This window comes from Colossoma macropomum, unplaced genomic scaffold (genome assembly GCF_904425465.1).
Source record: "Colossoma macropomum unplaced genomic scaffold, Colossoma_macropomum, whole genome shotgun sequence".
NCBI lineage: Eukaryota > Metazoa > Chordata > Actinopteri > Characiformes > Serrasalmidae > Colossoma > Colossoma macropomum.
Genome location: NW_023494789.1, coordinates 48,469,092 through 48,485,706, shown reverse-complemented (window position 1 = coordinate 48,485,706; position 16,615 = coordinate 48,469,092). Strand labels below are relative to the sequence as shown.

Genomic DNA, 16,615 nt, shown 5'->3' with positions numbered 1-16,615 from the left:
ACTTTCAGTCCTGGGCCACTTGCAAAGCACAGCCAATGGTTTCCTTGCTCCAACACCACAGATTCAGCTCTTAAAAGGCTTGATGGATACTTGAGCTGAATGTGGTGTGTTAGAGCAGCGAAAGCACTAAAGTGTTCAGCACTCAGATTTTTCAGATTTCACTTCCAGAAATGTAAATAGACTACATTATTCCAGTGGCAAAAGTCAGAAAACTCATCTTTCTTCAAATGAATGCTATTAAAGGACACTTGGCCAAAATGAAAAATGTATTCATTGCTATCCATCTGCTGTAAACATGTCTACTCACATCCTACAGTCTCTAGAGTGAGAGTTTTCACTTTAAAGACTTAAAGACCATTTTAGAGACACCCTGTCTAAAGATTGTACCTTGAAGGTGGGAAGAACACCAGCTCTTTTGCGGTGGAATTTTAGGGGTGGGCTTTATTAAAATGTTTTGGGCAGACGAAATGTGCTTGATGTCATATCACGAATGACATCATGGCTCTGATTTGGTCACAGGTGATAACACATCACCTTGAGAAAGCAAAGAAACTCAGAATATTATATCAAACGTGCTTTAATATTGGCAATTCCCACCAACAAAAGAGAGCACCGTTCTGTATTACGCAGAACGCTGTGAAGTTGGTTTTATATTGGACGTTCACTGGATATTTGACTTTCTCTTCTTGAATTCTCATTAAAAAAGTCTAAAAATGATCAAAATTACATTTTCACACTCATAAAAGACAAAGAGCAAAATACAATCAAATACATTTATATGGCTGATGCTTTAGTCATTAAGGGACCGTCTAAACAGTGCATTATTTTTCATGTATTTCGCTTAGATAAGGCAAAATCAAATCATTTGTAGTAAAGACAGGCTTCTTTTTTTAAGCAGACTACAAATCTCACATGTATGTTTGATCATTCTTGGATGCTTATTGAAAAGAAATTAAGGAGAAAAAGCCGAATATCTGACGAATGTCAATTTCTGTTTTTGTAGGTGCTAAAAAGCACTAATAGCTGCAAAGCGGTCGTTACTTAGCGTGAAACAGTTGCTGTGAAACAGCATCAGATTGTGTTATCAGAACTAACTGATGTATAAAGTTGCTGGTTATTGCAGTGAGAATGTAAGGGCCCAGCCTGCGCCGCTGGCCGCCAGCAGAGTGCGACGGCAGTGAGGCGCCACAAGTTCAGGGAACTTCAATTCCCAGAAGCCCTCGGGCTGATTAGGCTCAACCTGGCACACCTGTGGACTCCTCTACTTAAGGCCGTGGCAAACCGCAGCCCTTTGTCACACCTTTGTAGAGGGGTGACCGGTATGGTACTTAACCCAGGTGGGTATTTAAACCAAAAGAAAGGGAAAAGAAAAGAGAGAAATTGTCCTAAAACTAGTGAAAAGCCAAAAAGAAGGCTTGAACAAGGAACGGCTCCAAGCCATACAAAAGTGTTTGCTCCACAAGTAGCAAACACGTGAAACATAAAGTCGACCTTCCTCTCATAATCGCAGAGGAAGTGTGTTTTGTTTTCTGCTTATCTTTTATGTCACTTTTCTGTCTTAGCCTTTGTTTGGCGCAGCGGTAACTCCTCGGACTGCCAAGCAGTACATCGGCGTTTTGAGCCTGGCTCTGAGCCACCTCAATTCCAATGTGCACAATTGCCAAATTCACACTCCGTCACCTCAATAAACTCATTTAAGACCCTTTCTCACGGGTTTCCTCTCTGCACTTGGGTCCGCCTTCCTCCCATCCCGTAACAGAGAATACAAAAAAAAAAACAAACGATGCAAAATCATCAATTCTGTCAAAACAATGAGGCCGAGGGGACACAATGCTTGGCTACAGAATACTGCATAACACGATAAATAATATGTTAAACTCTAATTTTAGGTTGGAATGCCCCTTCACCTAATATACTGAACAGTGTACAGATGGATTTGTTTGTGTACATCACTCAGGTACCGAATGATGAAACATGCCACATTTTACCAAAACACAATCTGAATTCAGCAGTAAAACATGCCAAACACAGCATCAAACTATACCGAAACATCTGTATGAATAAGGGCATGCGTCATGTAAATAATATGTAAATGAGGTGCTGGACGGCCAGCACTTGATTTCACGCACTGAATAGCTAGAACTATCAGACTGTGATCAGAACTAACTGATGTATAAAGTTGCTGGTTATTGCAGTGAGAGAGTGAAAGAAAACATGAAAACGATATAAAATCATCAATTCTGTCAAAACAATGAGGCCGGGATACAATGCTGGGCTACAGAATACTGCATAACACAATAAATAACATGTTAACATGTTTTAGGCTGGAATGCCCCTTTACCTAATATACTGAACAGTGTACAGATGGATTTGTTTGTGTACACCACTCGGGTACTGAATGATGGAAGACACCACATTTTAGCAAAACACAATCTGAATTCAGCAGTAAAACAAGCCAAAACGCAGCCTCAAACTATGCCGAAACATCTGTATGAATAAGGGCATGCATCATGTAAATAATATGTAAATGAGGTGCTGGACGGCCAGCACTCGATTTCACACACTGAGGCTGATTCATCATTGCTTGTTTCCACATTGTATGAAAGGTTCATTCATTAAAGGTGGTCAAACCTGCGTTATTTTTTTTTAATGCAACTTTGATGAATCAGTGCATATGAATCTGATGTGATTAATGGGCAATTTGCACGAATGCTTATTGTAAGAAACAAGAGCCTGAAGGCCACACCAGTTTATATCTCATTTTAGGCTGGAATGCCCCTTTACCTATTATACTGAACAGTGTTTTTTCAGTGGATTTGTTTGTGTACACCACTTAGGTACCGAATGACGAAAGACACCACATTTTAGCAAAACACTGAATCTAAATTCAGCAGTAAAACAAGCCAAAACACAGCCTCAAACTGTCAGAGCGTTTAGCCGTTCTGCCGCCCTGCCCCGGTTCAGATTCAGTTCATTCATTGACACAATGAGTTGCAAGTTTCTCGTCTCCTCTCACAACGTGTTAAAACACCCGCTCTGAATATTCTCACCAAGACACGCAAGGAGCGTGAAATATTGAGTGCGTAAAAGCTCGGTGCAGCCATGCTTAGCCGCGGGACATCTGTGCGCTAGTGTTTTAAATTCCAGGCGCTGCTGCTGCTGTGTGCGCCACATGGACAGCTGGGTACATTATCCCCAACATTTCATACAGCACTTCCTTCAAGGGGACTTCAAAAAGCCCACTTCAAAGGGTGTGCGGTGGCTCTTGCGCACTCCCCTGATAGAAATGTCCCTCCTTTTAATATGTAGCATGGCACTTGGCCATAGCGATCAGCTGCATCATCAAACACAATTAGCTAACGAACCCTCCCAGGCAGCGCATATTATAACCTGCTTCATCGTTATTCAGACTTGAAGGCCAGCGGTTGTGCTGAGTGATATGCGTGCCTTAGCCAGTGATCCATGGTAAGAAAGGGTCGCGAGGTGAGAGAAAGATTTACTTGACCCAAAAATGCTAACATGGATAACAATGAATGAGAGGTACAAGGGACCCGTTAGCGCAGTGTAATTTTAATAATGCTAAGTGGCTCCCAGTAGACTCCATTCGTTATTAGCAACATTCACTGGTTTGGGTCAAATATTCTTTTCAAGGCTGTTACAACTGCTCAAAAAAGTCTTTTTATCCTGTTCTAAAAAGACATTTGAGGTTTGCCAACCTGAACAAATGCTTGGTTTGTAGTTACATAACCATAAACTATGATCAATATCATCTGTAATATCAATAATAACTATAAAATAGACAATCATAGGAATAAAAAAGTGGATGTGCTTCTTTTACACACACAGTGGTACAAACAATTGCTGCAATTATTCCATGTACCATTTAAACACATTTTAAACTGTGCTGTGTTTTTATATTACTGACTCCGCCCACAAAATTTCATATATATACATATGTGTGTATGTATATGTATCTCATACACTGAAATAACACCAATATTGTTCATTTCACATTTTCATCCGTTTCAGTCGCTGGCGCTTGATTTCACACACTGACGCTGAATCATCATTGCTTGTTTCCACGTTTAATGAAAGTTCAAGTTTGGTCAGTAGGGTGCGCAGTACACTCCACCCACCAGCGCAGCCACTGGCTCACGAGTCGCTGAATGCTGTCGTTTTATTGGCTCCATACCGAAACATCTGTATGAACAAGGGCGCGCTTCATGTAAGTAATATGTAAATGAGGTGCTGGAAGCCTGGCGCTTGATTTCACGCACTGAAGCCGATTCATCATTGCTTGTTTCCACGTTGTAAGTTTTGTGAAAGATTCATTCATTAAAGGTGGTCAAACGTGCTCTTAATGTAAATTTGGTGAATCAGGGCCAATAAATCTGCTATTATTAACTGTCAATCTGCATGATGCATGGCTTTTCTTATAGTAAGAAACAAGAGCCTGATGGACACGCCCATTTATATGCATCCATTATCTGCATAGTGTTTAAAAAAAAAAACAAAAAAAACAAAATCTTTTAAAAGGCTTTCTAGTATATCTGCCAATAACAAAGTATGCAGGAAGCTTTAAAAGGCTATGGATGACTTTTTTTTGTTATTTTTTCACTTGATAGCGACCGCTCTTCTAAAAGCTTCCAAATGCCATCGCAAGTGAGCATGACCTGATTCTAATGCTAATCCACAGGTGATACATGCTTGCTCTCTGATCTTTCCCTTTTCTGTAAAATTCTTACACTTTAAAGACCATGTACTGCATTGTTCCACAGACCGCAATGCTTATCTACACAGTAACGTTCGCTGACCGCATTTTACTGAATGTTACTGTTTCTCTCAACCTTTACTTCCATGCTCTACGATTATCCCTGCACTCATCATATAATGACTAACATTACACCGAATGCTGCCATAACCTGCACCATGTCTGGTGTTTGTTCAGGCTCGTCTCTCCCCGCAGAGCAGACACTGACGCCATCCTTTAGGTAGGTGGCACAATGATATCTCCTAGTGGTGAGACGCAGGAATTACTGGGTTCAGCAAGAGAATGAGGCAGCTGGAGGCTTAGAGAAGCACCAGCAGTATTGACTTACTCAGCTGGTACTGTAGGATATAGCTGGTGAGAAATCCGTTGGCCTCCACCGGAGGAGACCAGGTAAGTGTGACTGCATGCTTCTGTATATCTGTAGCCCTGAAAAGAGCAACCTGGTCTGGAACTGCAGAAGAGAGAAAAGACAGATTTATATGAAAAATTGTGGTGACGTTTTAATAAAAGGGCCATATGAAGAGCTAATTATTTGCCAAAGAAGATAATCATAACTTTTACATGCTAGCATTTAAATTAACAACTAACCAAGTGGCATATAAATAATTAAAGCAATGATTATTATTGCTTTTAGTACATATTACCCACTTATTAATGATTCACTAAACATTAAACGGCCCATATTCCTTTTCCTCGCATTTTCATTTTTTCCCAAGCTCCACTTGTGACATTTGTGTGGCTTTATGTACCAAAAAGAGTCACAATTCTTTCCTCATGACCATTTTCCAACCTCTCTTTATCCCTTAGAATTAAACACAATTTTTTTTGTCACTGTGCCTTTAAGACTAATATGTAAAAGACCTCTGTTCTAAATGGCTGTGCTGGACTGTGCATCACAAAAAAGCAGTCTGGGCTGAAAAACTTCGGAGAGAGTGGGCAGAGCTAAACTGCCAGGTGTAACAGGTGAATATATGCAAATACACAATTTTTGTGACATCGCAAAATTAAAACAGACTAATTTTTGTAGCTTAGTTGTCCATATATGTAATGTGGGGACTCAATGGTACGTATTGAAACAGTTTTTCCATAATACAGGCCCTTTAAGGAAAACTGTATGCATCACAAAGTGGTAAGACGATAAATAACTACTAAGTCTTTTAAAAGAGGACAGACGATTCTTTTTTAGAAAATTTAAATGCTTAATATGTCAAGTTATATAGTTGAGTCTCAAATTATTCACAAACTAGAATTAGATTAGATACATAGACTTTAAAATAACTACAGATTACCCATGTCACTGAGTGGAAGGTTAATAATTCAAACAATACCATTTAATTAATGCGTATATAAACAGTATATACTTATAAACTAACATTAACAAACTATTAGATAATGATGAAATGGCTATTTATATGGGTCTGTTATGTTCCCTATATGTTAAATTGAACCTGTTTCTTGAGGTCATGAACAATCTATTATGCCATTTTATCGTCTCCTACCTCCCTCTGGAGTTTTGAAAGTGACTGGATGGCTCCCTGGTCCATTGCCTCGTCCGTTGAAGGCCATGACAATGAGGCTGTATTCAGAGAAGGGCCGGAGCCCTGGAACCAGCGCGTGGTTTCTGTCACCGGGAAACATCAGCGTGTGTTTATCACCGTGTGTCTTTTTTGAGTCCAGCAGACTGCGCAGCCGCCACCAGTTCACCTGCAACAGCAGGACAAAGAGGTTATACAGCCGTTCATTTTTACTAGTCAACAGGTTATTCAGAACAGTTAGTCAGCTATTTGTTATTTACTACGGTTGTGGGCGGTGATGTAACTAGGATTTTATGAGAAAAATAAAGTTCCCTTATATAAAAATACTTTCAATTAATAAAAAATTACGCAGTTTGCTTGTTTACTTGCTATTGTTACGTCTTAAACAGGTTGATGCTCTCTAGACATGCCAGTGGTATATAACATTAACATATGTTTACGTTGTACCACCTATTTAAAATTTTAAAGTAATAAATAATGAATATCATGTTGCAGTTTGTAAACGGTCTGTTTGAACTGCATTATGAATAAGAGAGAGATAAACAGATGTCAGACAGCCGTGTAGTGATGACGGAAGATAACTAGTAAGATACAGTACTGTGCAAAATTCAGAGACCACCCATTTATTTAGTTTACAGTCAAAACCATTAAGTGTAACCTATTAAATAAACATTGTTTTGTCTGGAGATATTTCTGAGGAGATTAGATATAAGATAATCCACCTGCTTAAGGATGGGGAACGTCGAAGAAAAATAAGTGGGGGGTCAGGGCAGGAGTTTCCAAAAACTAGAGTTCAAAAAATGATTAGAAGCTACAGAGAAAATAGGACTCCTAACAACCACCTGGAGGAGCTGGTCGACACCAAAACTGCCCCCATCAGATAAACAGCACTTAAAGCTTTCATCTCTGAGAGAGAGGAGAAAATCAAGCTGCTTCAGATCTGAAAACATCCACAGGTGTTTCTGTCCATCCTTCCACTGTGAGAAGAGGATTTAGCGCTGTGGGTCTGAAAGGATGTGTAGCTGTTCAAGAAGAACCTCACTGAGAAAAGGAGACGGACACATCAAACAAAGAAGCTGAACAATGGACTGACCACCCCAGAGTCCAGACCTCAACACCACTGAATGTGTTTGATTACTTCAGAAAATGATCAACCAGCTGCGGATTCTTTGAGGAACTGAAAGTGAGTCTCCTGAAAAGAATGGAAGCTGGAATAAAGGTAAAGAGTGACACACTAAATACTGAAAAATAGGATATGATCATCTCTGTGTCTTTTCTGTTAAATATGTTTTATCTCTGAAAGTTTGCTGAAAAATGAATAACTTGTACTGAATTTCTGTTTTGACCTGGAAATAAAATAAACAGTGGTCTCTGATTTTCACACAGTACTCCATACCTTGTACATTGTGTCCAGTGTGTTCCTACTAGTGGGCAGCACTGGATGCTTCATTCTGAGGAGGACTTTGGCATTCAAGCACATTCTTACATAACTCGCAGTCTAGTATTACCAACCTAACAAAATACCTTCAGCTTCTTGTTTCCAGCTGACCACTGCTTCTATTTCATTATTAAATTAGACTGTCCCTGGCCAGAAAACAAACAGCTACAGCAGCATGAACAGAGCTGGTTGGAAAAAGTGTGAAAAAAAAACAAAAAAAAAAACACCAGACTGGAGCCCGAGGCCGTAACCGAGTGAGGGTGGAGGTGTTGAGGGGCCTGAGGCCATGGATGGGAGAATGACCGCAACCTGGGTTGTGTACAGGGCAGCAGGCCTTTAATCGAGGGCTAAAAAGCAGGAGGGTGAGGGTGAAGGATTACCCTGTAGCCTCCGAGATGTCCATGCAGTTTGTCCTTGTGAACGCGGCTCCAGCTGACCTTCACCACGGTGTTGTTCATCACCTCCACCTCCACGTCATCTGGTGCTGCTGATGGAACTGCGCATGCACACATAGACACACACACAAACACCAAATAACAATAAAAGCTCCCATATACGCTTGCTGGAGCTACATTAGCAGCTTGCGAGTCAGGATAATGACTGCAAAAGCTCCACTGCACAGGCAGGCCTAGATGTGTGGTGTAATTGTGGTATATGTGGTGCTGCTGGTAATAAATGTTTATGGGGAGTCACGGAACATCATTTCTTCTTTTTCTTGTTTTTTTTTACCAGCCAGAAACACATTCCATTTTCTAAATACTGCAAATGGATTTCTCTATGTAAAAAGCTACTTACTATACAAAGTCTAAGTCCATTCACTACCTTAAAAAGAGCCTAGCACTGCTATCAAGGGGGAGGGGTCAGATTCAGTGCAACAACAACACCAGCAACGTCTACAGTCAGACTAAGCAAACACAGAGGGAAAGAATGATGGCGATAGGGACGGAAACAGAGCGAGAAAAAAGGAGAGAGCGAGCGTGTAGACTAATCCTACTACACAGAGAACAAGTGACCTGAGATACCATCAGGAGGGCAACTCCAAAAGAAAACTGAAGGCAAGAAGAATAATTAGAGCTGAAAATGTAAATAGCTCACAGCCACGCTAGCATTTCATTTGTCAGTCTGTGGAGGGGTTACAAAGCCTTTGCATGAGAAATCGTCCCCCTGTGTACTATTTAATATCCTCAATAAGGCGAAACGGATCACCATATCAGGCCTAGCATGCGGATAATTGCGTAAAGCGCAGACAGTATTTTATCAGTGGGTGACTGCCCTCTAGGCTTGTTGATATTCTTCTCACACTTGTAATGTACTTTCGGAGGAGTAGGGGCTTCTGTTTACTGAGCATCGCCTATTTGCAGTGGAACACGAAATGAGAAAGTGGAGTGTTGGAATATCTCTCACAATACCTTTCCCATTTGGTGAACATACAAAGCAGTTCAACAAGCAGTGGACAAAAACATGACTGGTTCCAAATGCTGGTCCCTGTCCTGCACATTTTGGTGTTTTCCCTGCTCTACTACACTTGATAACACCAATAAGCCAGTTAAACCTTAGACGTCGGGAGTTATTCCTTATATTTTGACTTCTTATTAAAGTGTAATTGTGTATGTAATCATGTAGTAAGCAGAAATACTGCTAGGTGTTGGTGGTGCCAGTCCAGGAATGATGCAGTCTGCCAGTCAAATGGGTAAAATTACATATATTTGCTACCACAACCAGAACCAATACCGTGTTAGTTATCACAGGATGTTACTTACTGCATATTCTTCAACAGCCCTCAATAAATCAATGCCGAAGAAAACATTTAGCACGGCTGCTAACAGCATTTTATTTTCTGCTGCCAGTTTAAACGTGAATGTATCCACAGTTTCTCAGCTCTCATGCTTTATCTTTTTTAACTTAAACTCTTTCTCCTCTTTCTCCTCCAGCGCTCCTGAAAGCAGTTTTGAACTAAATGCATCAAAACAAGATTTTATTTGCTTAAAATATTAAATAGATTTTGGGTATGTGAATCTGCCAGTCTTGCAGAATTTTACCGGTCAAATATTGGTATTTACTGGCTATAAAAACAATATGCAATGAAATGTGTTTATATTTCATGTACAATCTGTGTTGACAGCTTTTTCTTTTTTTTAATTTTTTGTTAAAAATGGCTAAAAAATAGTTTTTTTTTTTGTTTTTTTTGTTTTTGTTTTTTCCCCTTAAAATTTCTCCATAACTAAATGGTTGAGATGTAAAGTCATTCAGAGTGGTTTTGTGTGAAATTCTAGAGAAACTTAGTCAGAATTGTTCACAGTGGTGGTGATAGGAACCACATGTCCACCTTTTTAAAAGCTCCCTCACGGAAAGCTATTACATGAACTGGAGATGAATACGCTGATTGATGCCTGAGACACTTTTACTATAGTATTGCAGAATTTCTTTTTACAAGTTACATGTAAGGCACTGAACTTATTTTTTCAGATTTATCATTATTTTGCCATCAACATTATGTATAAAAACTCACACGTTGTGCAGTTTCACTGATGGTTTTGAATAGTAAATAAAATGGTTAGACTTGTGTTGTAGACATGACCCCTGTAGACCCCTGGTTCCTATCGCCACCACTGTGAAGAAATCTGAGTCAGTAAGTTTCTCTACAACAAACCATTTCACATCAAACCACTCTGAATGACTTCATTTGCATCAAAAGTTTGACATTGCTGGAATTCCCCTTTAATTCTTCATTAAATTAAATTATCATAACACATCTGACAGAATTCTCAGCTTGTTTTAATGAACTATGGGTGAGAAATAATTCATATCGGGTTTCACTTTGCTTTTGCTTTTGTGTGAGGGTTAATAAGCCCTTCCTGAGTTGAACTGTGTGTTTAGATCTGGAAAACACTAAAACGTGCAGGTTAATGGTGCTCAAGGACCAGGATTGGGAACTATGGCAATAAAGGTCTTTTCTAACTCACAGCATGTATTAAGCATACAGAACTGAATCAGCACATGTACTTACAGTCTTCTCCTGAGTAGGCAACTACTGTTCTAGGCTCCGGAGCCCAGCCAGCGTGGTTCTTGGCCTGGATCTTGACCTCGTAAGGTACGAACGTTGGTGTGTTCTTCACTACAAATGAGTGTCTCTTCACCATGTGCTCCTGCCAGGCCTCCTCAACACCCTGCTGCCTGTAGCTCACTTTGTACTCCAAACCGGGCCCGTTGTGCTCAATAGGGGGCAACGGCTGGAATATAACAGAGAATAAACGTTGGTGTATTACTTGTTCTGTTACAAGTGTAATGAGTTTTCTTACCATCTTCTACCTGCTGTCAGAACAAAACCTTGTATTTCCAAAATAACTTTACAGGAGAAGGAAAAACATGCTTTACTTTTAATGTAAGTCAATGGAACCAGATGTTTTCCCAAGTCATTTCAGGCCATTTCTTTTGGTCTATTTATTATGGAATTTACACACAATATCAAGGGCAACAGGCATTTTCAAATTTTGTGAAAAACAGAAAAACTAAAAACGGAGATACGAGCAATATACTTATTTTATTAATTGTTTTACATGCATTTTCATCAATATCATCGTTTGCTGTTTAGTTTCTTGATTTTTCCCATTTCCATTTAAACAAATATTCTTTTGTGTGCATGAAAAGTTTTTTTTGTGGGTCATTCTACTATTGTGGTAGCAAACAAGGTATGAATGTTGATATATATTTCAATTTGAAAAATGAAGTCTGTTGTATTGAACTACATCAGTAAAGTTGTACCACCCCTGACAACACTACTAAAATCCTGAGCTTTCCTGAAATAGTCCACTGACTCTTTAGTTTCAAACTCCCAAAAGATAAGAGAACAAATATTATATAATATAATATTTTATTTCAATATTAAAATCACTTAATGTTTCATGGGTAACACTGCTGACACAATCTTCAAGTGACACATGAAGCTGTCAGTATTTTAGCCACATTTATCACACACACACACACACACACACACACTTTCTAAACTGCTTATCCTTCTGGGTCGCGGTGGGAGCTGGAGCCTATCCCAGCGGTCACTGAGCAGAAGGCAGGATACACCTTGGACAAGTCATCAGTCCATCCCAGGGGGCCAAATTTATCAGAAATATGAAAATAGATTTTACAAGTACAGGACTTCTTTCTTCAAGATGGTCATATAACCAATTCAAAAAGACCTTTCTTTCTTTTCTTTATGTATGTATGTATTTTTTATTTACGTTATGTTTCTATAACACCACTGACAGTGTTGGGACGTGATTTATTACCAAACTAAGCTAAAGAACTGAAACAAGTAACAAAATTGTTGTTTCAAGCAAAAATAATACATTAGGATATGTGAAATCACTGCAGTGACATGCTGTTTTTCATGCACAGCATTAATTAAAATCACTTAAAATAAATACAGAAGGAAGAATTATCACAGTTTTTTGTCGATTTTTATTTAGGAGAAGAAAAAAGAATACAAAAATATCAACATCCTATTGTTTTATTCTCATCTTCAGCTCATTTCCAAGGCTTCAAAGTTGTGGGACACTATTTGCCACCACACTGGTAGAATGACCCATGAATAGGGTTGTTGTTGTTGTTGTTGTTGTTGTTGTTGTTGTTGTTGTTGTTGTTGTTGTTGTTGTTTATTTTTTTATTATTACAGTACAAATATGATGCCCATGCTAATCATTTGCCTGCTTGCTCCCCTGTAAACCTAACTTAGCAGATGTTCTTACACGAGCAGCAACAATCGATAGGTCAGAAACCCATGAAGTCATGTGTTTATCTAGGGGAGCGTCCAGGGGAATCTTGCTGGATACATATGACAGAACGGAATAAGCAGAGAGGGAGGAGGCTGAAAGCTAAACCGAGCGCAAATCACTGTCAGGAAGGTCGCTAAGTGCGTGTGTTCCCCTGCCAGAGCACTCAGGGTTTGGCACCGGCTGACCCCTCGGCAGAGCCGTGATTTAATTGATACCTCTTAGAGAACGTGGCAGTAGCGGTAATGATGTGTTCAAACAGTGAAACACATTCACTGCTATAGGCTAACAACCCCGGCCCCCAATCAAGCTTTTAAATCATTCCGGACCTGAAATGACTTCACTGTTGGCTTTTAGCCATTCTGAGGTACAACAGCTAACAAGAACTTGACAAAATGTGGAGGAAAGCGCCGGCTCCTCTAACAATGGGCCAGCAGCAGAAGATTGAATGAGATACAATTATCTATAAAAGCACACTATTAATAATAAGAGACCTCATAATTCCAGGAAGCACGGTTCTATTACCATAGCGAGAGAGCCAGGTAATAACCCAGAGAATGGGAGAGAATCATCTTTTCAAATAAAAAATTGGAATTTATAACTCGCATCCCGCTCGCTCCTTTTACTTTTTAATCAAAGGCTCGCAGCAGCTGTCTGGGACGGGGATCCTGGATCACTTTCACAAAGGGCTTTGTGAAGTTTCCAGCTGTACAATGGTGCAGATAACACCATTTTTATATGTAAACCTCTTTTTTTCTGGAGGGAAACTCTTATCGATAATTGGAGCTGAAAAATTGATAACGTTTGTTTGCTCTCTCCCTTTGAGAAGTAAATGGAATTCTATATTTGAAAGGGGCTTTTTATCTATACAGTCCCCCGCTACAGTACTTTGAAAGTTAGCTACTCCCGAAAGACTTTCAGAACAGAACTCGCGGGCTCCTACCTCCCAGTTGATATCCATTTCATGTGGCAAATGACCTTCGATCCTGATATTTTCAGGGTTCTTGTCAGGCGCTTTGGAAAGAGCAGAAATATGGATTTTGTTGGCAGTGAAATTGTTAGCACAGGGTAAGGAGAGAGAGAGAGAGAACGACAGAGAGAAAATGGCCTGTGAAATATACACATTAGAGAGCACAGGTTCAACGAGTGGAGGAAATCAATTATCTCCCAGGTTTGAATGTTTTGAAAGTTCAATGAGCAATGTGTTGGGCCTCACTGCTCTAAAAGGAGAGATTAAAGGATAAAGTGGGAGGAGCTGGAGTCCAAACCTGAGGCCGGGGTTCTGTATCTCTCGCTGACTTGGCTGGGACGTCCTTTCCCCACCTCGTTGACGGCCGAGACGCGGAAGCTGTAGTCCACGTGGCCGTGGAGCTTCAGCAAAGCTGAGTGGTGGTTCCCCGGCACTCGCATCAGTTCCTTCCAACTGCCGGGTTGCCACTGACTCTCCTCATATTCAATGATGAAATCTGATTGTAAAAGGTGGTCAAATTAACAATAGTTTTCAAAAAATATAGAGCCAAGATAAAATTCTTAGAAGTCGCAATTATCAACAATAATCAGAACGTGTTGTAAGTTTGTTTGGGCTGTCAAAAAATTAAAATAATTAATTGTATTTATCTTATTTGTTCACATTCCACCCAAAACAAGTGTTTTTTTTATTTAAAAGAAGTGTGTTTTTCATTATATAAGTGAGATGGTCTGGCTGCAGACATGCACTCTCAGCCTGACATGCACCGCCAGCCTATTGATGACGTCAGTGCCGCTCTGCCACCACAGTGTTTTTTCGGTTTTATGAGGAAAAACAGTGAACCACGTTCTGTTGGGCAACAACAGCTACACTGAATGTATATTAACGTTGTCATACTGATAATAAGGTAATTAAATATGGAAACTTTCAAAATAAATCCTACCATGACGATAAGATATGAATGACGGGTGTATTTGCAGGAAAAAAACAAACCGGCTACTGCTGAAACTCACGAAAGCCATGCTGACGATGATTAGAACTGTTAGAAATAAAACCTGATGGTTTTGCTTCCTAACGGGGATTGTCTTGATGGTTGCCGTTAGAGACCATTAAGAAACGATCAAATGTATCTGGAATCTGTCCCAAAACACCTGATTATATGATCTGAATCCTTTACACTGTGATATCAACCCATCAGGAAAACACAGAATACTATTAGTACTACTGAAAACCACCAGGAACCAACAGACACTTTTAATGGGTTCTATGACTTTATTCAACAGGGAGGTACATTAAATGGAATTCTAGCTGTGTTGTGGATGAAAAATGGACTGAGTGATGATTAACGGTTAACTTTTGGCTGCTTCTGCCATTGTAGACGTGACGTCACTGTGGCTGAGAGCGCATCTGTCTGAGAGTGCATGTCTGCAGCCAGACTCTACTGATATAAGCAGCATTTGTGTAGAATGTAATACATACATTCAAAACCCCTGTTGTGTCAACTAATTGTGGCTGCTATTCTTGCCACTGATCTATTTCCATTTTTCCATCAGTGCTGTCCAGTGAGAGCAACGGTTCCAACCTATGAGTATGTGTATGTGTGTGTGTGTGTAATATATATATATATATATATATATATATATAGATATAGATATATAGATATATATATATATAGTATATATATATATATATATATATATCATAAATCTGGTCAGTGGTTCAGCTCCTCTGTGATTGTAGCCTCTCTCTCTCGTTCATATAGCTTGTGGATTCTCGTTACGGTAGAGGCTCTCGAGGGGAACTGGAGCTCCACTTTGTGTTGCTCCTCTTAGTTGATTTATTCATAGCTCTCCCACAAGCTCTGTCCAGTGCAGTCTGCTGATGGTGCTGAAAGGTGTTGTTTTAAAAGCCATTTAAAAGCTGTATTTGAGGCTACAATTGCGGCTTCTATCAGAGCAACATACAGACTGCTGCAGCTGGGCTTCAGCCTGAAGCACTAAGGATGGGTCAAAGAGGCAAAGTAGAAAATGTTGTTTAAAAATGAGTGGCTTTAAATATGTGTGGTGTTAATGCATTACTGACACATTAATTTAAACCTTTTGCATTTTTTTCCCACTCTTGGGTCATTAAAACCATCAAGACAACGAGTGTGTTCACATGCACTCAATAATCCGATCATAATCGCATTTCTGCAGATATCCGATTATTCAAATGGTCATGTAAACACCATACTCTATAATCTATAATACTCTCAATCTCAATCTAGAAATCCAATTAAGAAGTCTGATAGAGAGCTGCATTTTAGCTCAGTCAGATTTCTCACCGCATGTAAACTCTTACTCGGATTTCTTTCAGATTTCTCAGTGTCCGCATGTGTGAAAACAGACTGCTGTACCAGAAATAATCAAGCAGTGCTGCTGTGAAATGCAGCAAAACACTTTTGGAGCAACCCTGAAACCAAACACATTCTTGACGAAATTAAGGATTTAAATATTCTTCATCTTCTAGATGTGTGTTTTTTTTATATTTTAAAAGCTAAAATGGCACAAAAAAAAAGCTACAGCATGAAGTTTGAGTTTTACGTTACATTTACGTCACGTCTTCTTCTGTGAGTTTATTGGCTGGCTGAAAAGCAGAAATCCGATTTATTGTCTGACTCATGTAGACCCAAAGTTTCCCCATTATCTGATTACCCAAGTGCATGTTAACACATTGATCGGATTACTGACAAAATCTGATTTTCTGCAGTTATCGGATTATTAAGTGCACGTAAACACACTAAATGTCTGAGTTTGTGAGGAGAGGAAATATCATATGATTTGAAACTGAAAGTATTATGTCTTGTTTTTTGGGAAAGGACGAATGTATTGGGCCAGCTTCCTGGACAGGAATTGAGCTTAATCCTGGTCTACATAGGATTTTGAATGGAGACTTTCCACATACCAAACTTATAGAAAACAGCAATAACTCTAGTTTTCGTAGACAGGGATTAACTCCAGTCATGGAGTATATTTTCAGTTTAATAGAAAATCTCCATTCAAAATCTTGATAGTCCAGGACTAGGCTTAATCCTTGCCAAACAAGCACAAAAATCAAATTGGTTACCAATATAATCTTTATATACTGACATTATTTGTG

General features: G+C 39.5%; 1 protein-coding gene across 1 annotated transcript in view; it reads right to left on the bottom strand.

Moving 5' to 3' along the window:
* The window catches only part of chl1b (cell adhesion molecule L1-like b), an 86,103-nt gene that overhangs the window by 26,432 nt on the left and 43,056 nt on the right, over positions 1-16,615 (bottom strand). The window contains exons 18-23 of the mRNA XM_036571556.1: positions 13,779-13,976; positions 13,454-13,524; positions 10,752-10,974; positions 8,125-8,240; positions 6,271-6,475; positions 5,100-5,222 (exon numbers count right to left, since the gene is read on the bottom strand). Of these exons, the coding sequence (XP_036427449.1) occupies positions 5,100-5,222; positions 6,271-6,475; positions 8,125-8,240; positions 10,752-10,974; positions 13,454-13,524; positions 13,779-13,976 (936 nt within the window). The remainder of the gene's footprint in view (positions 1-5,099; positions 5,223-6,270; positions 6,476-8,124; positions 8,241-10,751; positions 10,975-13,453; positions 13,525-13,778; positions 13,977-16,615) is intronic.